This window comes from Salminus brasiliensis, chromosome 9 (assembly GCF_030463535.1).
Source record: "Salminus brasiliensis chromosome 9, fSalBra1.hap2, whole genome shotgun sequence".
Lineage (NCBI taxonomy): Eukaryota > Metazoa > Chordata > Actinopteri > Characiformes > Bryconidae > Salminus > Salminus brasiliensis.
In genome coordinates this window covers 35,101,129-35,126,636 of record NC_132886.1, presented here as the reverse complement: position 1 = coordinate 35,126,636, position 25,508 = coordinate 35,101,129, and the positions used below count along the sequence as shown (strand labels likewise).

General features: G+C 40.6%; 2 protein-coding genes across 3 annotated transcripts in view; one reads left to right on the top strand and one right to left on the bottom strand.

Annotated features, from left to right (window-relative positions):
- Window positions 1-8,454, top strand: part of chd8 (chromodomain helicase DNA binding protein 8) — a 30,891-nt gene extending 22,437 nt beyond the window's left edge. For both annotated transcript variants that reach the window (XM_072688267.1, XM_072688268.1), the window contains exons 29-40: window positions 275-398; window positions 489-564; window positions 1,725-1,990; window positions 2,100-2,332; window positions 3,009-3,665; window positions 4,918-5,033; window positions 5,527-5,754; window positions 5,921-6,016; window positions 6,127-6,228; window positions 6,698-6,808; window positions 6,998-7,102; window positions 7,378-8,454. In XM_072688267.1, coding sequence (XP_072544368.1) covers window positions 275-398; window positions 489-564; window positions 1,725-1,990; window positions 2,100-2,332; window positions 3,009-3,665; window positions 4,918-5,033; window positions 5,527-5,754; window positions 5,921-6,016; window positions 6,127-6,228; window positions 6,698-6,808; window positions 6,998-7,102; window positions 7,378-7,749 — 2,486 coding nt within the window. In that variant the 3' untranslated portion in view covers window positions 7,750-8,454. The remainder of the gene's footprint in view (window positions 1-274; window positions 399-488; window positions 565-1,724; window positions 1,991-2,099; window positions 2,333-3,008; window positions 3,666-4,917; window positions 5,034-5,526; window positions 5,755-5,920; window positions 6,017-6,126; window positions 6,229-6,697; window positions 6,809-6,997; window positions 7,103-7,377) is intronic.
- A 4,857-nt stretch (window positions 8,455-13,311) lies between these two features.
- Window positions 13,312-22,846, bottom strand: LOC140561712 (uncharacterized). The gene is made up of 4 exons (XM_072686945.1): window positions 22,501-22,846; window positions 22,031-22,170; window positions 18,810-18,897; window positions 13,312-15,611 (listed from the first exon to the last, which is right to left on the bottom strand). Exons 1-4 carry the CDS (start codon window positions 22,772-22,774, stop codon window positions 14,749-14,751), a joined length of 1,365 nt encoding a protein of 454 aa, XP_072543046.1. The 5' UTR covers window positions 22,775-22,846; the 3' UTR covers window positions 13,312-14,748.
- Between the last annotated feature and the right edge of the window lie 2,662 nt (window positions 22,847-25,508).

The window sequence follows — 25,508 nt, the reverse complement described above, 5'->3', positions numbered from 1 at the left end:
ATTATGAAACGTGTTTCAGTAGCTCTTGCACATCTCCCCAGATGGGTTAGACTGTTGTAATCAGACCTTGTGCCTTGGGTTGCAGGTTTTTAATTGGTCAGTCCTTACTGTTGGTACCTACCCTTTTTATCATAGGAGCCTGTTAGCTTTTTGCCATTCTGTTCAGCCTAAACCTTTCATATACACTTTTACTTCATGTATATACACGCTGTGTAGCATAGCAGACATTTCATTTTACTTCAGAATCCTTACATCTTCCTTCTTTCTTTGTTAGGATATGAAATGTACACTACCATGCGTGCTGATCCCTGTCTGTGCTTCCTGGAGCGATGTGGTCGCCCAGATGATCAAGACATAAAGGCTGAGCAGCATTCAGCAGATCCAGAGCTGGGAGATGGGTATGCTGCACATCACAGCTGTTTGGCTCCAACTATTCTCTGATTTTGAGGGCTGTGATCTCATCTTTTTTTTGTTTGTTTGTTTTGCAGGGCGGACTATGACAAATATTCAGAGGACCCAGAGTTCAAGCCTGTGATGAGGCACGGTAAAGACCTATTTGCAGAGGTAAGCTCCATGATTACATTTCCATAGATTGGCTATAAACCCTGATCTCGCACCCAAGTATCAGCAACATGGCGGTTTCTCTGTGCTCCTTAAGGAGTTACATTTTGCCAGAATACAGGTGTGATTCTCGCTTCGCTCACTGCAGTTGAGTTTAAGAACAGCAAGAAGGAAAACATTACCATCACATTGGCTTCAGATCCAGTGACTGGAATAAGCCACTCATTGGTCATGTTCATGAAACCAGTTTGAGACAACTTTTACTATGTGATATGGTGCTTTATCATGCTGGAAGTAGCTGTTGGAAGATGGGTAAGAGGGATACACAAGGTCAGCAAACAAAAATGACAGTGTAGTGATGATTGATTGTTGTATGTTTTCTAATATGAAGGTGCTGGTCCGTAGCATTTTACGCACTGCACTGCTGCCACACATTTCAGATAATTTTAGCTTTCTGTCCTTTCAACAGCAATCACCCGATCTGCGTCATTATCATCTAAATGTTTATAAGTGGGCTTTCTGTCAGCCAGAATTGACTTTGTTCTGTGCTGAGCAGACTGTTATCCTGCTAACTGAGCTAATGCTAACCAGCTTCTTCCTCTTGATTCAGAGCAGTTTAAAGGTAAAGGGGCACGTATTTGTCACTGCACTGCTTACAGCGAAATGTGTCCTCCACATTTTACCCATCTGTGGTAGTGAAAATGCGCACACACACTAGTGAACTAGGAGCAGTGAGCACACACCCAGAGCGGTGGGCAGCCGACTCCAGCGCCCGGGGAGCACAGAGGATGAAAGGCCTTGCTCGGACCCACAACCCTGTCCTCAGTAGCCCAGAGCTCTAACTGAGCCACCACTGCCCCTTAACATTTACAAATGTTATTTAAATGAACGTTTATTAAATGAATTATTTAAGTGTGCACCATGTTCTCTTCATTGTACGCTTTTTAAATAATGCAGGCTGAGATTGTCCGGAGGTCATGTAAATGTAGAACCATCTACTTTACTGTGCTAATTTTCCTTCTTCAGTCATACCGTATATTGCGGTAATCTTCTGAGACTGTAGGTCTGTGTGAAAAACATGGATCCCTCCTAACTCTAACATGTATGTATGACCTGTCTTTGTATTCTAAACACACGTTGCATGTATTGATTCACCCTAAAAGGCTGACTCCAGGAATGCAGATGAGATCTGCGTGGACGATCACTCCACTCCCATGCTAGCTGAGGTGCAGTCCTCTTCCACAAGCATTTATTGGCCAACAAGCTCCTCGCTCACGGCACGACTCCGGCGGCTAATCACAGCATACCAGCGCAGCTACAGACGAGAGCAGCTCAAGATTGAGGCTGCAGAGAAAGGGGACCGGCGGCGGCGGCGCTGCGAGCAGGCCACCAAGCTCAAAGAGATCGCTCGACAGGAACGACAGCAGAGGTTTGTCCTCCTGTGTGAACATGTTGTTGAACATGTTGAAGCTGTTAAACATTTTCTTTATAGGACACTGTTTACTTCTCGATTACACCATCCTCCCTTTGTGTTTCAGGTGGACTCGTCGAGAGGAGTGTGACTTTTACCGGGTGGTGTCCACATTCGGTGTGGAGAGAATAAAGAATGAGGTGGGAGCCCAAGAGAATGAGGAGACCAAACTGGAATGGACCCGATTCCGCACGTTTGCACGGCTGGATAAGAAAACTGACGAGAGCCTTTCCCGATACTTCCGCTGCTTTGTAGCCATGTGCCGGAGGGTGTGTCACCTGCGGCCGGCCCGTGGAGAAGGTACTTATGACTATAGTTACAGTTATAGTTCTTTTGTAATTTTATCTTTTTGATGAATTGACAATGATTAGTTTGTAGTTCTAGGGTAATTGGGGCGTTGGTAGGATGATTCAGATGTTCCCTCTTGAAGTAAAAAAAAATCCTGATAGACTTTTGAATTTATAAGCATCTTTTATGATGTTTCAAAACTCTCAAATTCATGCTTCATTTATCTTAATTCAGAATTTAGGTAATTTATAGTGGTTTGGTGTAAAAGGGTTCATTGTAGACAAAAGTACCAACTCTTAATTTACCGACCAAATTACTGACGGAAGCAAGGGGTCGAGCGATACATGTATCTTATTGGGGGAAATTATTGGGGTCCAAGCACTGCACACCGTTAAGCCATTTTTTCTATTCTATTTTTTTTTATTCTATACTTGTCACCTTTTTCCACTGCTCATAACTGGAACTAGCCAATTACCGACATGAACATTTAAGTCATTTGTGGTTGATTTCCCAGACAGAAATGAAGCCGAAGCCTAAACATGGAGGAATTCGTTTTTTGGCACTACAATTTTTAGTCTAAGACTAGGATATCTGTGTGCAGGAATTATCAGTAAATCAATCAGGTTTAATAGAATTGGCCTAAAATGGGGAACCTTCCCTTACCTGATTTAACTCTTTCCCCTTGCAGAATCTCAAGACTTGTCCCAGTCTCTAGCTCCCATCACTGAGGAGCGAGCCTCACGAACACTTTACAGAATCAGCCTGCTATGCCGGCTGCGGGAGCGAGTCCTTCCCCATCCCTCTCTGGAGGAGCGCCTTTCCCTTGCACCACCCAGTTCTGACCTGCCCAGTTGGTGGAGCATCCCCCAGCACGACCATGAGCTACTCCTAGGTGCTGCCCGTCATGGCGTGAGCCGCACAGAGCAGTCCATCTTCCCGGACCCGCAGTTCTCGTTCAGTCAGGCCCGACAGGACTATCTGCAGAACCAGCAGGCGCCCCCTGCTGTGCCAGTCCAGGCACATAGCCAAACACTGGAGAAGACTAGCATCAAAGAAGAGAGGTTGGATGACGAGGCCCGGCTCCTGGGGATGGAGACCATTTGCCAGACAGACAGTCCGGTCACCCCGCTCTCCTACGCTAAAGGGGAGGGGAGGGGGCCGTTTGGCTGGGGCTGGAAGAAGAGCAGTGGCATGGGGTCTAAAGGAAGTGGAAGGAAAGAGAGAGCGACTACTGGAGGAGAACCGTCAGACTCTGATTCAGATTCTGACTCTGAATCGTCAACCTCCTCGCATCGTTCAGGCAGCTCGGACGAGAGTGGGGACAGTGATGCGGAGAGGGAGCAGGGTGAGATGTCGGCCTCTGAATTTATGAATCAAATTTTGAGTTTTGGTTGATATTTATTTCGGTCCGAAATCTCTCTCTAAGCATGAAACAAGCTGTTTTTATTGAAACGGCATAAGATGAACATCTAAATGTAAGCTCTCATGCCTTACTTACTACAGCTACTACAACTTACCTGTACTACTACTATTAGGAATAAGCCTATATATATATATATATATATATATATATATATATATATATATATATATATATATATATATATATATATATAAAATAAGTCGGTTACCAAAGTACAGTCACATGATATAAATTGTTTATTAAAAAGTTTTTACTTCAGTACTACTTTTGCAGCACATCTTGCTAAACTAAAATCCCATTGTTAACAAATGTTAACTTTCATGGTTTAGCTACAAATCTGATCTACACCGTTTAAAAAATGTCCTTAATTTATTATCGACTTTCATAATTGACCAAAAATGTAGTTGTTAAATGTCAAACCTTTTTAGTTCAGATTTTCCTAATTAAATTTTAAACTGGTACTGTGAGTACAGTCTCTGCTGTGACCTTTGCCGTACATCCCCACACTATACTTTTCACCTGTTCAAGAATGAACCCCATTATGGCCATTGCCATCTAGTGTTTGTTAGCAACTTTAGCCTTAGAGCAGTCTTCAAACACCATGTCTTGTCTGATTTAACTAAATCAAGGTGAAGAATCAAACATAAAACATTTTTCAACTAAAGTTGATTCGCAAGAGGTGTGTGTATAGACAGAGTAATAGCAGTGTATGTCATTTTTTAGCGGAAAAGATCAGTTTTAAGAACCTACAGGCGTTTTGTCACTATTTGAGGTCTTTTAAATTGGCTTAATATAGTCCTTAGCAGTCGTGAATAGTGACATTGGCTCCATTTTCCTTACTTGTGGACTTTTCCTCTTCATGGTTAACTGTTTTGAAAAAATGCCTAATTTTAATACTACATTTAGTAAATATGCATTACCAAATTTGTCAATTTATTAAATGTCTTATTAAGAAACTAGGGGTGTACGTAGTCCTAGACCACTCTCACGACACTATGCAAATCTAACCGCTTACGGTGCATTTAGTGTATTTTTTTTATGCGACTGTGTATCCTGAACCATGACTGTGGCGATTCAGCGCGAATACACACACTGTTACGCCCCTGGTAATTAGCGAAGTGAAGGAACAAGCTCTTAAATCATTTCTTGATTCTTTTTTTTCTTGTTTCTACAGCCACTCTAAAGATGTGTGATGTGGATGAAGAGAACAGCACCCTCTCATTCACACCATCCCAAGATGGAGCTCTGCCTGAATCCATCAGTGACTCGCACCGAATCGAGTGGCCAAAAGTACTAAGAGTCTAAGATTGTCATTTCTTCCATTTTTCTCATGCAGAAAATCCTAAATAGACTGAATTTCTGCATGGTTCAGTTGCTAAATGCAAAAATGTAAATGCACCACTGTCTGTAGGTTTCCATGTCAAATAGGAACCAGAGATCACAGTATTCATAATGATTAGTCAATCTGTGTGAGTTAACTGCTCTCCAGTATTAATAATTGCTGATGATGAAATGGTAAATCTGGAAAAAGAAAACTGCCTTGCCTTACCACTGCACCATGTCTCTTCCTCTCTATGAGCATTTTCTGACAAAGCATGATGCTAAAGTATAGAGCATCAAACTACCCATTAAACCTCTGTGAATGAATCAGTTTTCATCTTCATCAATGATTTTATTATACAGAAGTGTTGAATAATCTGTGGAATTCCCTGTTAGGGTTTTGGAGTTGTTGAAAATGCTTGCTGAGGATTGTGTTACTGACGCACATAATTTCCCTTCTCAGGATCGTGTGTTGATAAACCGAATAGATAACCTCTGTACTCTGGTTCTAACTGGACACTGGCAGTCAGGCCGGCGGTACACCTCAGATCCTCAGCTTACCCTGACCTCTGACGAGCATGGGCTTGGGGATGACCTGAGCTACGCCCGTGTATCGCGCAGAGGCAACAGTGCCCTCTCTGGAGAGGGTGCAGATGGACAGGATACGGAGTTTACTGTCAAACTCTTAAAAGTAAGAACGAGAACAGATGTGGCATTGTTGCTGCATTGGATACCAGGTGCATTGAGACTACAAAAAAGGGTGTACAAAATAACACATAATATAACACATAATATACAACATACATTTTATACACATCTGTCTTGTTCTTAAATTCTCCAATCAATTGCACTTCTAGGAAGAAGGGCTGAAGCTGACGTTCTCCAAACAAGCTCTACTGCCAAATGGGTCACCAGGAGAGGCAAGTGGTCGTAGGAGGCGCAAAGACCTAGAGGTACCAGTAGCTCAACATTTTTACTATAAATATTCACATATCAGCATTACTAATAACGCTGTTCATACATAACCTGTATAGGTAATAAATTCACCTGTCCTGTTTTGTAGTTGACAGATTCCGGGGGAGTGCTCCATGCTCCTCGTAAGAGGGACCTGCCCAACTGGCTCAAAGAGAACCCAGATTATGAGGTGGAGGGTGACATGCTAGAGGTGAGGAGCACTAGTTATTTTTCAGTTTTTCAAACACATTTTAAGCCCATAATGCTTATCTCACAAGGCTGAGACAGATTATCACTCATCTACAGCAGTCCTTCACCGGCGATATATCCAAAGTGAAACAAACATGTGGATTGAGGGAGTAGAGTCTGGTTACAAGGATTTGGTACCGTTCATGTTTAAACCGATACCAGCCAAATTTCTGTTTGTCTTGCATTGGAATACAAGCTACAAATGTCAGTTTATAGCTCTAATAAACTACGTACAAAATTCCAGCAGCAGTAAATCTGTATTCCACACTGTTGTGGGTAAAGTTTGGCAGCAATTCTCCAGTTCAAATGTGTGCTTCATTGACACATTTGATGTGAATGAATGAAATTGCTAAGTTGAGTTAATGATTTAATTAAGCTTGGCATGTCTGAAAGCACCACTGAGTAATATGATCCGTTCTTTTGCATTACAGCTGCTTGTAAACAGGACCAAAAGGAAGAGGAGAAAGAAGAGGATAGAGAAAGAAGCAACTCTAACTGGCAGCGAAAGGGTTAAGGTCATAGACATGAGGACTGGCAAGAAGGTTAGCATCCTTACTGTTTTCCTAAAATGATATTTTAAATTTTTGTGTTTTAGTGTTTTAGATTTAGTATAAATGTTTTTAGTATAGATTTCGCTCTGGCCAACATGAAAACATGGCATCAGGCTAGTAGCATGCATGTACTGTAACTGTTGGTTTGCTTAATTTTGTGTTTGTGGCTCTTTTGTTTAGTATGGTGGAATATATGGACCTGCGCTGCAAGACCTGAAAGAATATCTGGAAGAAAATCCTGACCATGCTGTAGCACCTGAGTGGGCAGATGCTGTTCGGAGCTCGGTTAGTCCCATGAGAGTCGTCCACATCTACTGTTTGAAGTGTTTTGTTATGGTGGACACAGGGTTAAAATACATGAAAATCATTTCCTCAGAGTGATCAGCTTATTAACAGTGGCTGCATGGTTCACCCAGTGACCAGTGCAGAAACGGAAATCTGTGGGTAGACCTCAGAAGAGCAGTGCCAAACGTTAAGCTTACATGACTTTATTAGCAGTGCTGTAGTAACAGTAATAATAGACTGTAACAGTGCTAACCAGGTGTTTTCTGCTTCCCCAGGGCTTCCTGCCAGAAAGTTTCTTCCACAGACTCCTGTCTCTGCACACTTCGTTCCCCAAGAAAAGCCACCATTACCTCTCCAACCCGTCAGCCCAGTCCGACCCTCTCCTTGGGGGAGGTGACAGCGAGACGCTGGTCTCCGACGGAGCTTACATGATGGATGACGAAGACCTGGACGGCGGCGACCTCACGTCCTCTCACCACTTCCTGACGACCGCCTACGATGTGAAGATGGAGGCCGGCTCTCTGGACATAGATGGAGGGGATGGTTTGTCGCAGGGCGGCTACGACAGCTCTGATAGGGAGGCCATTTTGGATGACGTCATCATGGCACCTAAGAATTCTGATTCTTCCTCGAGCTCGGAAGATTGACCATGTCTCACTTGTCCCCTTGATGTAGCTCCTTGAGATCATGACATTCTTTTATTATATCTACCCCCAAAACAAAACACAACTTTATTATTATTATTATTTCTTGTTGCTTTTGAGGAATTATGGAGGATGATTTTTTTTTTTTTCCCCTTCCCCAGTCTTCGCAGTTGTCTTAAGTAGTTCTTATGACGGGCATCACTCGTATGATTTATTCCGACTCCGACAACTCTTCACTCGACCCATGGTGTAAACTCCACGCCCAGTAAATTAAAATGTATGTTCCTTCATGTCTGTCGAACGGTCATTCAGCATTCCCTTCATGTTCTGTGGCTGTGGGGAACCTCAGGCTGGACTGTCTGTCGAACGTTATGCTGAAAGAGTACATATTTATATACTAACCTGAGCTGAGCCATGGTGGTACCTCAATCTCTTCTGACTGTGGTCGCTCGCACGCCCAGTTCACCAAGTGAAGAACATGGCTTTCATTTATTGGGTGTATATTTCTTTTCTATTCTGTGGGGTTGGGTGTGGTTGGGAGCGGGGGAGGTCCAGGGTTAGATACCGAAACCGAGACTAATGGGTTTGTTGTTCGGTGTAGAGTTGGTAATATGCCTGCAATGATGCAAAAATTGAGTTTATTCCTGTTTGATGAATTGACTCCAGCTGTCTCTGTGATGTAAACATGAATAACAATCTACCATAAAATCCAGTCTTGTTCTTATTTTTAGTAAATTAGGCAAAAATTCACTTTGTTCATTAAAACCTCTTTCCAATTCCCATCCAGTAGATAGGACTGTCTCATAATGCTACCAGTGCTGTGGGGATGAAGGCTACCGTGTGCAACGTTATAGGCAGCCAAACACGCTTCGAGGAGAGTGCTAACTGCCAGCTAACTACATCAACTAACAGATGCCCACACTTGCTAGCATTCCGCTAAGTGATGAGGGAGAGGGAGGGCCATTCTACCAAGCCAATGAGAATGATGCCAACTTTGCTGCGCCAAGTCAACAAACAGAAGAAATGAGAGAGAGAAAATGTTTTCCCACCTTTTTTCAAGGTGAAATATGCCAGGAATGTTTTCTTCTTCTGTTTTGTCCTATTTTTATGGTTTTATGGTAGGAAAGGTTCAGTATGTGTGAACAGCCAATAAGCACCTACTCTGAATGCTAACATCTTGATACCCTACCCAACCTGCTGGATGCTGAAAACAGAAATAAATAGGTGTGTCTTCATTCTATTTAAGTCCCTAAAAGTGTGGGGATAATAGCAAATGAAGGTTTGTAGTTATTTAGCTTAATTAAAAAATAAAGACTTGCTTTGGAGTGCTCTCTATTTTCAATGTATAGTGGCAATTGGGTTGGCAGGCCTAAGCCGTTTTTTTTTTTTCTATTTTTTTATTTGTATAAAATAACCATCCACATAGTCCTACTTAATGTTTACCAAAATTATCACAAATTATACCGTTAAATTCAGACAAAGATTTAGTTTAGGCCCAGGGATGTTGATAAAAGCATATGTCTGATTATAGAGGTCTGTTCGATGCAAAAAAAATGAGTCAAAGGCCCTTCCATTTGTTCCACTTAGCCCTTTGCTGAATGAATCGGCCATTACTGGGATTGTTGTGTCTCAAATGTAAATCTACAGTGCAAGCTGTATGAGAAGCATTTATTTAGATTTAGGTGGTCATGTTTCTTTTGACCAGTCAAGATTTGCTTATACTGCATCTGAAGGCCTGTTTATACTTCCCATTAAACTGCGTCCCCAGCATGATCAGATAAGATCCGGTTTTACTAGCACATCAACACGTACATCATTTCCATTTTACTTCCTGTAGACAAAGATTTCTCATCAAAATTGTCTTGCTCTCGGAGACCGTGAACAGTTTAGAGAACCGGTGGGGATTCTACAATGCAGTGGAAGAATAGGGGTAAATTAGTTGCTATGTGGTAATTATTACTGGTGTGGTACTGCAGTTGTACTGGGAGAGGGTTTGATTGTGGAATGTGTCTTGGAGAGACGGATGTGTTTACACTGCTAAAACATGTGACTTGTGTTTGCCTGTTTGTTTTTTGGTTTTTTTTTAAGGCTTGGCCTTATCCAGATATAATTCTGATACTCAAGACGCTTTAAGTTCCCAGGTGTAAATAGGGCTAAATTCTGTAATGCTGCGCTCATGTACTGGTAAATAAGCATGACCGCACAGCAGAGAGCGAGAGCAATGGGCAAAGAGGGTGAGGGGAAACTCAAAAGTAAAAGTAGTAGTACATTTGTAAAAGTTAATAGTCATGTCTGTGTTTACCTCTGGCTTTCGATGTGGACGTGGGAAATCTGAACGTATCCAACGAAAAAACGCATGTTAGTGCTATGTGTAAACCGGCTCTAACCAGCAAGATAAAATGTAGTGAAACACACTACACTAGTGAAATACACTAAAGTTACATACTGGACTGTTTGGTAGTGTCGCACTGTTAGAAGGTACAGGGAGTGGAGGGTGATCAGTTTGACTGTGTCAACTACCTAAACGTGACACCATGCCGTCATGCTAAAGGCTGGTTTATTCCTACTGCATACGGACGGGCGTGCCTGTCCACGCTGCTCGATGTTCATACCTTCCATGCCACCGTCAAGGGACATGGCAACCACTGCAAGTGAGCCAGGCACTGCAGTGATGAGGTCGCAACGAGACTTTCCATCCAGCCCAGACATATTTGTGAGGGGCTAGAAGTGCATTAGATCAAGCTGGTATCTTAGAGTAATTCTCTAGCTGGACCTTGCTGATCAACTCCCAGGAGCACCCAAATCCAGATCTTGACTGAGATCACCTCAGTCAAGCCAACATCGTCATCGTCTTCCTTGATGCAGCTAAAAAGGACTGACTCCAGAATACTTTCAATGCAACATTAGTCAGTGGCAGGGAGACGGTCAAGCTTGTTGGTTCTTCTACCACTTCTGCCATTGGCATGATTGGTTTTAAGGAAACCCTGATATTCCCTCACTCCAGATGCTCAAGTTCTTAAAGAAGGTGTTCAGAGTCTCAGTTACTAGATGGGACAAGTAGACATTCACCACTTTACGAATGTTTAAAGAGGAGCAATAGGAGACATTTATCCAGCTGGACAATGTGCAAAGGTGCCAGAACTCCAGCATCGTGTTTGCTGTGGAAATGACTAGTTTCTCAGCCAATACATCCAACCAGAGTAGAGCTACAGGAGGACCTGGACTGCCAGAGCTCTGTATAGATGGAAGTGATAAAAGCACAGAACGAACTTTTAACCACCTGAGTATCATATAATGTTCACTAACAGTACTTTGCATGCTAGCCATGCTATAGTGTTGGAATAAAGCTGATACTGATAAAGACCAGAGATGAGATGAGAATTTCCACTCTGACCATATAATCAAGACTGCCAAAGCTGATCATCATCCATTCTTGGCCTAGCTGTGCATGATGTAGACCTATATGTTAACACAGCCTAAGAGTTGCTGTATTTTTACTTATGAGCTGAAAAGTTGAGCAAATGCTAGGATGCTTGGGTTTGAAATGTGTTCCTGATTCTGTGTGATGTTCATTTATCCTGGATTTGAAGAAGTAAATAAAAAAGCAAGTTAGCATCTTAGCGGACTCATCACACATTCCAGTGTGGCTAAAGGCTAAGATGGTACTGAGACTCAAGAAAAAAATTTTATGTCATGTGGCAGCATAGCCACTCATGTGGCAACCTCAGCATAGAGGAGTATAAATAGCTCAACACTAATAGAACGAGGAAGAATGAACACCCTGCCTACAGATTCTGGAATGGCCATCACCTGACTTGAAAATCTTTGGTAGGATTTGAAGAAAGTGATTATAGCATGTGAACCCAAGATTATTAGTGAACTGGAGACCCTTACCGATGAGCAATGGGCTAAGATTAAGATTCCTCAGAAGCTGGTTGAATGATTGCTGAGACTGCAGTCATCATTAAAAGTGGCATTCTGTATTACTTATTAAATGGGATTGTATAGTGTGATTACTGTACTTGAGTTAAATCTTTACAGTGTATAGGATATCCTATAATGCACTAGGTAAGATGGATTTTTAGGCTGTGGTTATTTACTTTATCAGTAGTATAAAGAACAGGCTGCCATTACTTTTAAGGGAAGAGCTAGCATTCAATCAGTGGGTAGCAGTTTATTAAACGAAACAGACTAAACCTAAACAGTTCATTGAGTGTGCCTGCCAGTCCTAGCACAAGCACTAGGGTGCGCTAGTACTTAGAGAAGCACAGATTATCCACCCGGAGGGAAGTGTACTTTGACACTGTCCTTACACTGGTTATCCAGTGGAAAAATCTGCTTTGCTTCTGGGTCTTCAGGCTGTGCAGTAAAATCAATGAAGGCGGTTTGAAATGCTTGGTCTGGGAGAAGGGGGCGAGTCTACTAAGGAGTAGGCATGTCTGGCTCCACTTCTGGTCTCTACTTCCGACTCTGGTTGCAGATTTGACAACATGGCAGACAGTTCTGGCTTCAGTTCTATCCACCTTATTTTCCATTAAACAATGGCGGTGGCCATATTGGTTTAATTTGTGTTAGAGCGCGTTGTGCTACGGCTGAGCCGTTGATCTGGATTATAACCACAGTGATAATGAACATGGAAATGTGCAGCATAATATGCTTAGTTGGAGGGGGTGTCAATAATTGATAGAAGAAGAAAACAATATCACTTGAACTTGTGTTACAAACACAACATGAAGAAGGTCAGCATGTTGAGGGCCACCATAAAATTGATATCCTCCACCTTCCAAAGAAGATGGTTGATGGTGTAGAGGCACTAAATTAAATAGCATGGCCCACATGTCTGATCTCATTATTTTGTGGCGGGGAAACTAAACACCAGAACATCCTTATCCAGAGAAATGCCTCAGTTATGAAGGTCTGGTGAAGCAAACGGGACAGGTGCTCGTGAGGCTCCTAGGTGGCTATAATAGCTCTTGGGAGACAGACTTGTATCTCCCCAAAACGATCAGAGCAGACACATGGACATTTGGGTGGATGTTTTAAATTTAGTATCTTCACCCACAGATGCAGGTCCTCTTCTTCTTTGGATATGGTACCCCACAAAACTCTTAACAGCTTTGTTTTGTCTTGGAAAGCTCGTCAGCTATGCTCTAAATAGCATTGGACTGTTGGGTTAGCACAGCTTGCTATTATTTTATAGGATATGACCAGAAATTCTAACACAAAGTTACAACAAACTCTTGAAAGTGGGCGTGGCTTAAAAAGCTGGATAGAACAGAAGGAAATCGAACCGCTGCATCATTGGTCGGTACTCACCACTGCTGACCGTGAGCACAAACCTTAGCGTATGGGAGATGCTGTGACCCAGACCCTCATTCTCACACCTGCCAATTTCTCTGACATCTAACATGTGAACTATGAAAAGCAACTTTTCAGAATCTAATTAACTATGACCATACTACCATAACTATGATCATATCAATGTTTTGGCTTATAGGTATAATCGACAAAATAGGCTTAAGACAAAAATATTTAATAAACAATTTTAATATTCAAAACCTTCTAACATCACACAATGTTTTTGTATAAAAAGTCTCACATTTTGTTTTCTTTTTAAATGTGGAAAAAAAAGTGGTTCTACTTCAGTGCTAAACAAAGGACAATGTCCAAATACAGTAATCAAGGGGAACAAAGGCTGATATGGAGTCAACATGGTGTGAACGTGGTCTACGTCTCCACAGAGCATTTGCGACTAAAAAAATAAAGAAAAGAAATGGTTTCGATTCGAAAACTAAACACAATCTATTTATTTAGTAGTTTTATTTAGTAGTAAAAAAGAATGGAAGCCTATTTGGAAAACAGAGGTGTTCCCTGGGTACAGAGTGACTATACTTTATGTCCAAAAGTTTGTGGACACACCTGCTAAGGAATGTATGATAGAGGCAAGAACAGATTCCAGAAAATACCAGCAAATCCTGGTTGCAAATGTCTGAAAAGGCAATCGCTGAAAAGAACATGGCTTCTGCAACAGGTCAATGCATACCTCAATATACCTCAAACCCACCATGGACTACCTGAACACAAACTGAAGCCCACTGATCTAAACATCATAAAAAATGTGGATAGACCTTAAGATGACTCTTGCAAGATGACTCTAGAATCAAAACAGGAAGCTTTCCACAAATGAGAATGTCAAAAAAGAAAAATCAGTACAAGAACTGAAAGACTTTTAGCTGCTACAAACAGCGATCAGAAGGTGTGACTTCTTTCAACGGGGGCCATACTAAGTCCTCCAAACTTACACAAAAAAAAGATAAAAGGTTTCATTTATGACAGAAGATGCTCAAACTTAAGACTGTACTGGCATTGGCAGTACACAATTCCCATAAAGGTATAACCCAACGGTTAATGGTGTAGCGCACATGATTATATATATATATATAATCATTTTGTATGAGGAAAGCAAGAAAACAGCACAGCTGTTATTCTGTGAACTTCTGGATGTTGTTAGACATGTCGTATTTACATAGTGGACCCTATGTATCTTTATGCAGTTTGAAGAAAGTAGCTTCCAACCATCTTTACAATTTCTCTACAACTGCTGAGCAAACTTGTGTGCCAGCAACTTGTGTGAGTTAAGTAACTCAAGCTTACCAGGCTAAAGTACAGCCTCCGTATGGCGGGGTTAGTTTTAAGGAAATAATGAGTCTGTATCCTTCAGTATAAATGTAAAATACATTGTTTGGAGGAATTTCTTTTTATGCAAAGGTTCACCTAATATGGATGTTAGGTTAAAAATTAAACTTAGACTTATTTGCATGAATATGTTTACGTATTTTGGTTGGAATGTTTGCACCATTTTAACAGACTTTTTAAACGTCCATTACAACTAACCCCACCTACGGACTCATGGGTACATTGATTGTGTGTATGTATAGATATACACACTGTTAACCCTGCTCAAATGTATTAGGTTGTGCCCCAGATTACCACAGTTATTGGTTATTTGTCGGAGTACACCTCCCCTGACACAGAGTGCACTGAAGCATGCTTGTGTAGATTCCTCTGGATCCTAAATTGTTTGGTGCACAGGTCGCAGGTAAATGGCTTTTCCCCAGTGTGAAAGCGCAAGTGGGCCTTCAGACTATCCCTGAGACGAAAGCATTTGCCGCACTGAGGGCAGCTGTGAGGTCTCTCACCCGTATGGAACCTCTCATGTCTCCGCAGGCTTTTGCGCAGAGCAAACGTCTTGTTGCATTTGCGGCACGCGTACGGCTTCTCTCCCGTGTGGAACCGTTCGTGCCTCCTGAGGATCTTCCGACGCTTGAACTTTTTGCCGCAGATCTTGCAGCCGAGTGAGCGCTTGTGAGCGAGACTTCCCTGAAGACACCACACACCGTCGCCACACTCTGTGTAGCAGCACAGGCGACGGCCTGTGTGGACATGCTGGTGGGTTCGAAGATCTTTGGGCATGGTGGACAATCCTTTTCCACCAGGGACGTTGGTCAATCGTTTTTTGGCATCTGAGACCAGAAGCAAGTTCACAAGCTGCACGGAGCACGGCTGCAGAAGCTTGCAGTCAAAAGGTGTTTGGCTGAGCTGAAATCTTACTATCTCAGAAGAGGAATCCGAGGGACTGGTGGCTGCGATTGACACGGTATCTAAAGCTTGGCTGGGTTCTTCTGTGTTTACAGCTCCCTCAAGAAGCTCCACTTTGGCCAGCTCTTTCACAGGCTGGGCAGAATCGGTTTCAATTACAACAAGGCCTGACTGATCCGAACTGTTGAGGATAAGGTCTGCACTGGCTGTTGCTGAACAGAGTAGACTTGGAAGCGAGTTGTGAAGAGGATTTGGTGACTCAGGGCCTGGAAAAAACATCAATTAGGAAGTAATTACATTTAATGCAATCTTAATCATATAATTACATAGAATATGTTTCAAGGGGCATAAAATTATTTCCTTGACATAGTTGAGAAAATTCAGCGAAATTAAAACAGAGCTGTAAAACTGGCCAATTCCAAAACGCCAAAACTATTTATTAACAGTCTTGACTCGCTATATTTATACTCCCAAAACTGGCAGACATGCACTCAGCCCACTAGCACAAAGGCCCTAGTCAAAGCTGGCAAAACAGTAAAATGTGGAAGCACCAGAAGAACATAGTGTTGTTGATTCTGGAGAGCACCTCATCATCTCCAGACTCTAGCTATAGGAACAAGGGTTGCTATGCAAAGCAGGTCTCGTGGCCGCAGCTTTTCCTGTGCCTGTGCTCGCAAACAACTCAGCATTCAAAATCCAGTGAAGCAAATGGGGATCCACACTAGGCTAAAAGCTAACACTAGCCACTAGTTTTTAACCATCTCCTCTCCACAGCGTTCACGGACAAATGCCCTGACATTTTCCTTTAGAACTTGCTGGTATAATTCAGAATTCTTTGTTCCATCAATGATGGCAAGTTGCAGCACAACAGGCCCAACCCACGATGATAGAGCTAGGCGATATGGTAAAAATACTATATCACAATATATATATATATATATATATATATATATATATATATATATATTTATTTATTTTTTTTTTTTTTTAAATAAATCACAAGTCTCAGTCTCAGTCATAGCCTAGCCACAACTCTCAGCCACATGGCTTGAACTGGACTTGTATAGCACCAACCAGGAAGTGATGCAATACCACTTCCACTTGTTTCGAAGGAAACATGTCTATAAAAGCTCCCCAAAACAAACACAATAATTCCCCACTGAATGCAGACATGAGTGGTCTTTATAGAGAAGTACTGATTCCTCTATTATTACTTAGGTTCACACAAATCCACCAATTATAGATGAGAGTCAGATGATGTACAAACGAATCCAGTTAGACACGGGAGAAGGCAGAGGGAGAAGGTAAGTTAATCGACCCTTCTTCATAGCCTCGTAACTCCAGATGGGAGTCACGTACAATCTCGCAATAAGACTAAAAAAACTAAATGGGGCGAGCTCTACAGATTCAGGAAGCGTTTGTAACTGTATTTCTGTGCTGCATTATCGCAAATATATTAGCAGAACATAAAGAAACACACACACACACTACAGTGGGGAGAACAAGTATTTGATACACTGCTGATTTTTCAGGTTTTCCCACTTGCAAAGCATGTAGAAGACTGTAATTTTTATCATAGGTACTCTTCAACTGTGAGTGATGGAATCTAAAACAAAAATCCAGAAAAATACATTGTATGATTTTTAAATAATTAATTTCCATTTTATTGTGGGAAATAAGTATTTGATCATCTATCAACCAGTAAGAATTTTGGCTCTCACAGACATGTTACTTCTTCTTTAAGAAGCCCTCCTGTTCTCCACTCATTACCTGTATTAACTGCACCTGTTTGAACTCGTTACCTGTATAAAAGACACCTGTCCACACACTCAATCAGTCAGACTCCAGCATCTCCACAATGCCCAAGACCAGAGAGCTTTGTAAGGACATCAGGGATAAAATTGTAGACCTGCACAAGGCTGGGATGGGCTACAGGACAATAGGCAAGCAGCTTGGTGAGAAGGCAACAACTGTTGGTGCAATTATTAGAAAATGGAAGAAATGCAAAATAACGGATAATCTCCCTCGGTCTGGGGCGCCATGCAAGATCTCACCTCGTGGAGCATCAATGATCTTGAGGAAGGTGAGGAATGAGCCCAGAATTACACGGCAGGACATGGTCAATGACCTGAATAGAGCTGGGACCACAGTCTCAAAGAAAACAATCAGTAACACTCTACGCCGTCAAGGATTAAAATCCTGCAGTGCACGCAAGGTGCCCTTCCTCAAGCCAACGCATGTCAAAGCCCGTCTGAAGTTTGCAAATGACCATCTGAATGATCCAGAGGAGGAATGGGAGAAGGTCATGTGGTCTGATGAGACAAAAATAGAACTTTTTGGTTTAAACTCCACTCGTCATGTTTGGAGGAAGAAGAATGATGAGTACAACCCCAAGAACACCATCCCAACCGTGAAGCATGGCGGTGGAAACATCATTCTTTGGGGATGCTTTTCTGCAAAGGGGACAGGACGACTGCACCGTATTGTGGGAAGGATGGATGGGGCCATGTATCGTGAGATTTTGGCCAACAACCTCCTTCCCTCAGTAAGAGCACTGAAGATGGGTCGTGGCTGGGTCTTCCAGCATGATAACGACCCAAAACACACAGCCAGGGCAACTAAAGAGTGGCTCCGTAGGAAACATCTTAAGGTCCTGGAGTGGCCTAGCCAGTCTCCAGACCTGAATCCAATAGAAAATCTTTGGAGGGAGCTTAAAGTCCATGTGGCCCAGCGACAGCCACGAAACCTGAAGGCTCTGGAGGAGATCTGTATGGAGGAGTGGGCCAAAATCCCTGCTGCAGTGTGTGCAAACCTTGTCAAGAACTACAGGAAACGTCTCATCTCTGTAATTGCAAACAAAGGTTTCTGTACCAAATATTAAGTTTCTTTTTCTGGTGTATCAAATACTTATTTCCCACAATAAAATGGAAATTAATTATTTAAAAATCATACAATGTATTTTTCTGGATTTTTGTTTTAGATTCCATCACCAGTACCTATGATAAAAATTACAGTCTTCTACATGCTTTGCAAGTGGGAAAACCTGAAAAATCAGCAGTGTATCAAATACTTGTTCTCCCCACTGTATATTGCATTATATATGTAATTGCATGGTACAGTGGGAATTAGTAGTGGATTTAGAAGTATTGCTATGGTAACTGTAGTCTTGTCTCTGTCTGCAACAGTTGTAAGGGGTGTGTGATAAAACACCTCAAACACGCTAACATTTACATTTTGCTGCTTCATTTACTACAGGCAGTTGCAGCTACCTCAGGAGGACTATACAACATTAAATGGAACAAACTGTACCTTGCATGACTGTAAATGAAATGAACAAATACCAACATGAAATTAACACTTAAATGTTTGGAACGAATTCAGTTCCTTCTGTTTTAAATGTTGCATATGCAGCCATTTTTGATTACGAATTGGTGAATAGATAAAAGGTCAGATGCGCTACATACCATACTGCTGAACAGACAATTCTGCTTGCGAGTTGCCGAACCAATCAGCCTCAACAGCCAAGTCTTCCCCGATTTCCCCTTTAGCAACCTGTGGAACCATAATCACTGCAGTTAACACACCAAAAGATCACAAAGACTGTTTGTTAAAATGCTTTTGTCATTATAATTTAATAGTTTTACACTTTACAATTTACATACAATATTATTACATATAATGCATTACACTGTGTGAAAAGTAGTTTTTTGTTTACATTAATCTGTAGGGGAGATTATAATCTTTGCATTCTTCCATACTGCTCAGTCTAATGTCCACCTCAAAAAGTTTGCAGCATACCACAATGGGTGGATGTTCACTCAGTCAGGGATTGTTCACATGTGGCCACTGGGGATTGCCTGGTTAGACCAGTGCTTGTTTAAAAGACAATGATCTGGTCAAGATAAATATCAGGATCAGGAGTTCCAGAGGGAAAGATCGCGCTGGGGCTCTTTTGGAGCACCCAGACTCTTGCTTTCTCGCTAGTATTATATATATATATATATACACACACTAGATGTTTCAGATATATATAATATTGTGTACCATTAATAAATCCATCTGTGTGACTTCAAACCAACATGAATTTTAGCCTACTGGTTTGCATTATTATTCTAACTTGTAGTTAAGTGCATAATGCTGTGCCAACTCTTAATATTCATGTTTAACGTTACTCTAAACGACATTATCAATAAAAAAAATGCACAAGAGAAATCTAAAGATCTAAAGACAACCCCCCCCCCACACACACACACAAATCTAAGAATTTTTTAGTAATTCATTGGCCAGAAATAATCATATTAATAGCAATATTATGATATTGCAATCAATTATAATATTGTAAAATCTTCAAATATTCGTATTATTTTGGATAATCACCAACTTACTCCATCCTAAACTCCCCAACTCATTCCAAAGGTATTGGATGGGGCACCATCCATCACAGTTGGGGGGGCTTTATATCCCTCTAGCCCACGAGAAGTATTTAAGCACTGCGTATTGTATTGGCAGTTCTTCTCTACAGGGACTAGACAAGCTGTGTGTGGGCATTTGCACATCTCTGTCTGCAATGGGTGCAACGTTAAGTAGCTGAAAGCACTCATTATAGGGGAATGCATAATAAAGACCAAGCATTACCATTACTGCTCAGAACTGATCAGTGTTCTTTTCTATCCACCATCAGCTCTGTGCGCCCTTCAAGGACAGGAGCTGTTATCTAAAGCACAACTAGCGGCAGCTGATACTTTTGTTCTTGTAGGCCACAAAAAACAAGTTGCATTTAAACTAAAAAATAATATTCTTTCACACAATTATGGCGTTCTCAATTAATGAGTACTGTGGCTAAATTAGCCTTTATTTCATTTCCAGTCTAAACAGCCACTAAGTACAAGATATTAATTTAATAGTTTATAACTGATGATAGTATTGCACTGCAAGCATTTTTTTCTGCTGATAAAAACATCACTTTGTTCAATTTTTCTTTTTAAATTGTTGCTGGTGTTGGCATGGTGACAACGGTTGTGTCCCAGTGGCTAGACGTTTTTATTCAAACATCAAATGGACAGTACATCTTTGTCATGTGTGTCGCTCAACAGCCACTTAAACAGAGTTAAAGGATCCAGCTGGAGTGTGAATGTACTCCTGAAATATATTCTCCTGAATGAGGCGGTGAAGACAGCAGTTCTTGGTTATATCCAAATACCAAAACTCCCTTTACCATCTGCTTTCCTTCGGTGTGCCTGGTATGTCGTTTACGGCCTCATAAAATGCTGGGCAAAGCTACGGCGCAAGTGAATCCACGTGGCATCATCAAAAATCAAGGAAAGCAGACCTTTTGCTTTATAAATACTTAAAAATATGCCTTCCTTACATACAATTACAAATCTAAGTTATTCACTTTAATTTCCCCTAACCCCAGACCTCATCTAAACCATGAACCTAACCGCAACCCAGCATCTAAAACATGCCCTGGTTCTAAACCTTAAACCTAAACATGTTTCATCACATAGTTTGTTAACAATTTGCAAATCCATAGGTAATATATAGGGGGCTAAAGAGTGCTATTCAAATAAAGAGGGGAAAAAAAGTTAGCTGCATTAATAGCATTCCTCAAAGTTAACCCAATAAAACTCACTGCTTTAGAAATCTCATAAAAACACTCATTAAAATATATAACAATTTAAAGTAGAGCAGGGCAATATGATATTTTATTGTATCGTGAAAAATGTTATACGTTGTGATAACAATAAGCTTTTCTATGTATATTGAGAATAAAGTCAGTGCTTAATAAACACTGATCAGCTACAGGTTTCATTACAATCAGTCTAATTAGACTGGTTTAATTAGATGAAGAGCAGCAGATGTTGAATAAAAATCACTGTATTCAGTACGGGAGTGTTTCTGAATAGTAGTTTATAAGAATCTACTACTGATGTTTCTAGTCTGCAATTGTTATAAATACTGCGTATCGCAAAAAAAGTCTTTAAATGTCTGATCTAGTATTTTTACCATATAGCCCAGCCTTATTTATATAAAATACGAAATTGTTTTTCGTCCAGTATTTCTCACATCTTTTTACCTAAAACAAATAATTAATGAATTTTTATATATGATATTTATACAAAATATAATATATAAAACAAAATGAATCCACACATTAATTAAATTTTTACTTTAACTCCTACAACTTAACTTTTATTCTTTTTTTATGCTACAACTGATGTATTATGTAATTACTGAATGTAAACATTATCAAAGTTCTATGAACGTAGGCCCAGTTTTTTTGCGCGTTTCTAAATTTGAATATTTTGCAGATAGCTGATTAATTAAATGTGTGACATGCAGTTTTAATTGATGAATGAATGAATTAATCACTTTGTGGAAACTCAACATGCTGGACGTCGCTTGAACGTTTCCCCATTTAAAGCCAGTCAAACAAGCCAAAATAATACTTCATAACAAATACACAAAATATCAAACACTGCAGGAAATATGGCAAAAGCACTGACAGGGAACGGGACTACACATAAAAGATTTAAAAAAAAATCCTTAGGTTGTATTTTTCCTGATAACTCCCCCTGGCTGCGTTTCCTCCCTGCACGGTGTGATTTGGTACTGAATGGCAGACCAATAAATAAGCAAATACATAAACATACAGCTAACGAGGTCACTAGGTGGTTGCACTGACCTTTTCTTTAAACATGTTGCATGGTAGGTCAACAGTGCACTGCACATCAATGGTCTCTACCAGGTCCAGAGAGGGATTTTCTGTGGGGGGCAGCCCTTCCCCCATTTGATGGGCTGGCAGACAGAGCCTGTTGCTTTCATCTGTGAAGTGGAAGGAGTTTAGAGGAGTAGGCGGTGCACAACGAAGCATGCAGGATACTTTGAGCAATATAAAGAGGCCTTTCATAAAACGATTAAAATATACGAAAGCAATACTAATACTGATACAAGTTTAACAAGTTACAACACAAAGCCCTTTTGCCATTTCCACCTTAAATAATGTTATTAATAATGTTACTGCTGCACCATTTAACGGAACGTTTCTAAATGAAGCCCAACATTTTAAGTTCGAGTTAACCCAATTTTAACATACTTCTGCAAGCTGCTGCACATTTAAAGTAGATACTTAATAAAATAGTGTTAGCTACTTACCATAAGACTCAGGCGGTGACGACGGTTCTCCCACTTGCACACCGACACTGCACACGGCTTTGCCAGGGTTTCTCGACGCTCGTTCCCCAAAGGCCCTGAGGTCAGGTAAACATCGCAGGTCCTCATGGAGCTTAGCTTCTCCATTGAAGACGCAATCCTGAGAAACAACCGACCGTCCCTCGAAAACTTTGGTTATTTCCATCACTGCCACCTTCAGCAACAGCTCCATAACGGCAGCCACCTCCGCCTGAAACTTGGATACAGGATCAGTCATTCTGCGGTCCGCCCTGAAACGACGAGTAATATATAAACAAAGACGGCGCGATCAGTCTCCTCCGCTCACAGGCATAACCACATGCTCACCAACGAGGAAGTAAGGGGGCGCTCCTGCTGACGTTCCCTAGAAAAACTCTTTTCCCACTTTATGGGCAACCAGCCCACTTCCTATTCACCCCCCAATAATGCTGCCAAACGCTACGTCCTCAATAAATAAACACCAGGTACCCGGATGTATTTAATACAAATCTTGGAACCGCAGTGGAAACTTAGAGAGCTGTTGTTGTTGTTGTTGTTATTGTTGTTATTATTGTTGTTGTTGTTGTCGTGAGGCGTGGCAACAAGAAAACTTTTGTGGCCTCAAAATAAATAAAATAGATAGAGGACTGGAGCTGATATATTAAGGCCACGTAAAAACAATATAGTATCTCATGATATATAAATATATTATTTTGTGGCCTCAGTATATTGTTTTGTGGCCACAAGTAACTGTTTTTATTTTTGTTATATTTTCTTTAAATTGTTGGGTGATATATATTGGGTGATGTATGTATATATATATATATATATATATATATATATATATATTCAGTTGCATTTAGAGGAAACATTTACAAAGGACTAACATACTAAATTATTAATATTATTATTATTATCATTATATTAAACACATGGTGTAATAGCAATGATTTTATTTAATTTATTGTGCTATTTACGTCTGTCAAAAAAAAAAAATCCAGCTTAAACACAACGTTAGTGGTTGACTTATTGACCCAATACATTTTGCTTGCCAGTCTGTTTAATTTAGTGTTTTTTAAATTTAGTGTTAGCTGATTTACCTCGGAAGATCAGGTGAACTTATGATCGGGTGAGAAGAGATTGATTTGGAAAAAGTGTTATTGACCTCCCATGTGAAACAAACAGCATAGACCAGCATGGTATAATTCCATACTGTGCTGGCCTGGTTCTGGTTGACCAGTATATGAGTGCCAAAAACACAACAAATGTGGTCTGGTAATGGTGTACAAAGAAAGTACAAAGAAAAAAGCTTTATTAAATTGAGGATCAGTATATCAACTTCCATTGCTAGTGACCGTCACACCAGCCTTTAGAACGCAATCTATTGTAATGTTGGCCATTAAGAAAAAACATACTTGAAAAACATTCTTGGTGGGGCAGTTATGAGTTTTTTTTTTTGAGTACAATGACAGAGGCAGTACATAATTCAAGGATCAATCACAGAACTTGATTTTACACAGACATAAAATGTGGCCAAGCCACTAACACACCCAGCCTTCATGTAATGGTAAGTGCACAAAATATGTGCCTAATGTCCAAAAACAGCAGCCAAAGGAACATTAAACTAAAAATGAAATCACATTGACAAAACAAAAGTGCAGTACAAACACATGAATTTAGCCTGAAATAACTCTGCTAGCCTCTCACCAGAGTTCCTTGCGGCCGTGGGCTAAATAATCATGCCCCCGGACTCCTACTGCTTAGTCACAGATGCCACAGTATACTGGTTTTCATTCAAGTTTGTGAAAGGCTATATTATTTATAGTTAAAGAGTTAACTATATTTCTGTGTATCTCTGTATTTCTGTATCTGTTATCTCATGATCCCAAATTATTTTTCTTGTGATGTCCAGATAACAAAAGTTTACCAGTAATCATTTGTTTTTCTTGTCATCTCAAGATAACACGATGATTTCTCAGGATAACCAATGCTGTTTTCTCATAATAAAAATTGTTGTCTGTGGTCTTGACAAAACAACTTATCTCAAAATCATGAGAAAAAACAGATGTAATCTTGAGACAATGGCCTCTCTGGACTTCCATAGGTTTGGTAGGCACCCCAAAACAGAATTAGACCACAGGGTCCCAGAATGACATTATTTGGCCCTGAACAAAAGAACAACTGTACACATGTAGCCTGAAACCTCTTAAACTAGAACCAGTAATTGCATGGAAAACTGGTACAGCATTATTCTAAAGATATAGTTGTATAATAGTTATATTAGTTTCATTTGGCTCATGTCCAGATGGTAGAATGATGTAAAAGGTATGGTTTAAATGCAAATGGCATGCAAAACCCCTGGTACAGATTTTTGTTCAAGTGTATAGTTCAGTGGGTAGAAGATGGACTGGTGTACAAAAGGCATACAGTTAAATATGAAACATGAATTTTTAAGATAAAAAAAGAAAGATTTGTGTATTATTTGTGTATTTCCACAATTTTTGATGAAACAAAGGAAACGTTCAGGTCATCCCAGGAAATGAAAGCTTTCAGATAACTTTTAACAAGGGTTCAGACCTTAGCTTGTTAGGGCTGGCAGCTTGCCAGCATCTTTGCCATGGCCCTCACAGTCCCCTGACCTTAACATAATTGAAAATCTTTGAATAGACCAGAAAAGAGCAATGTATGTAAAACAACCCAATCATTTCACAGGACTAGAAGCTTTTTGCAAAGACGAAACAAGAAGGAAAAGACTTATGGGTTCCTACAAAAAGTGTTCACAAGCTTAAAATATGACAGAGATGTGTCATTTTTAACTTAATGTCTTTTAGAAATCAGGCCATGTGTTAGCCGCTAAACAGCAGTTTTGTGGTGCTTCTGTTTTTTATACTGTTTGTCTTTGCTTTGTCTCTTGGAAAGCTTGTCTGGTTCCAAAGACATAAAATGAATGAATTGTCTATTTACATCAGTCTGTCACAAGTTGTTTATAAACA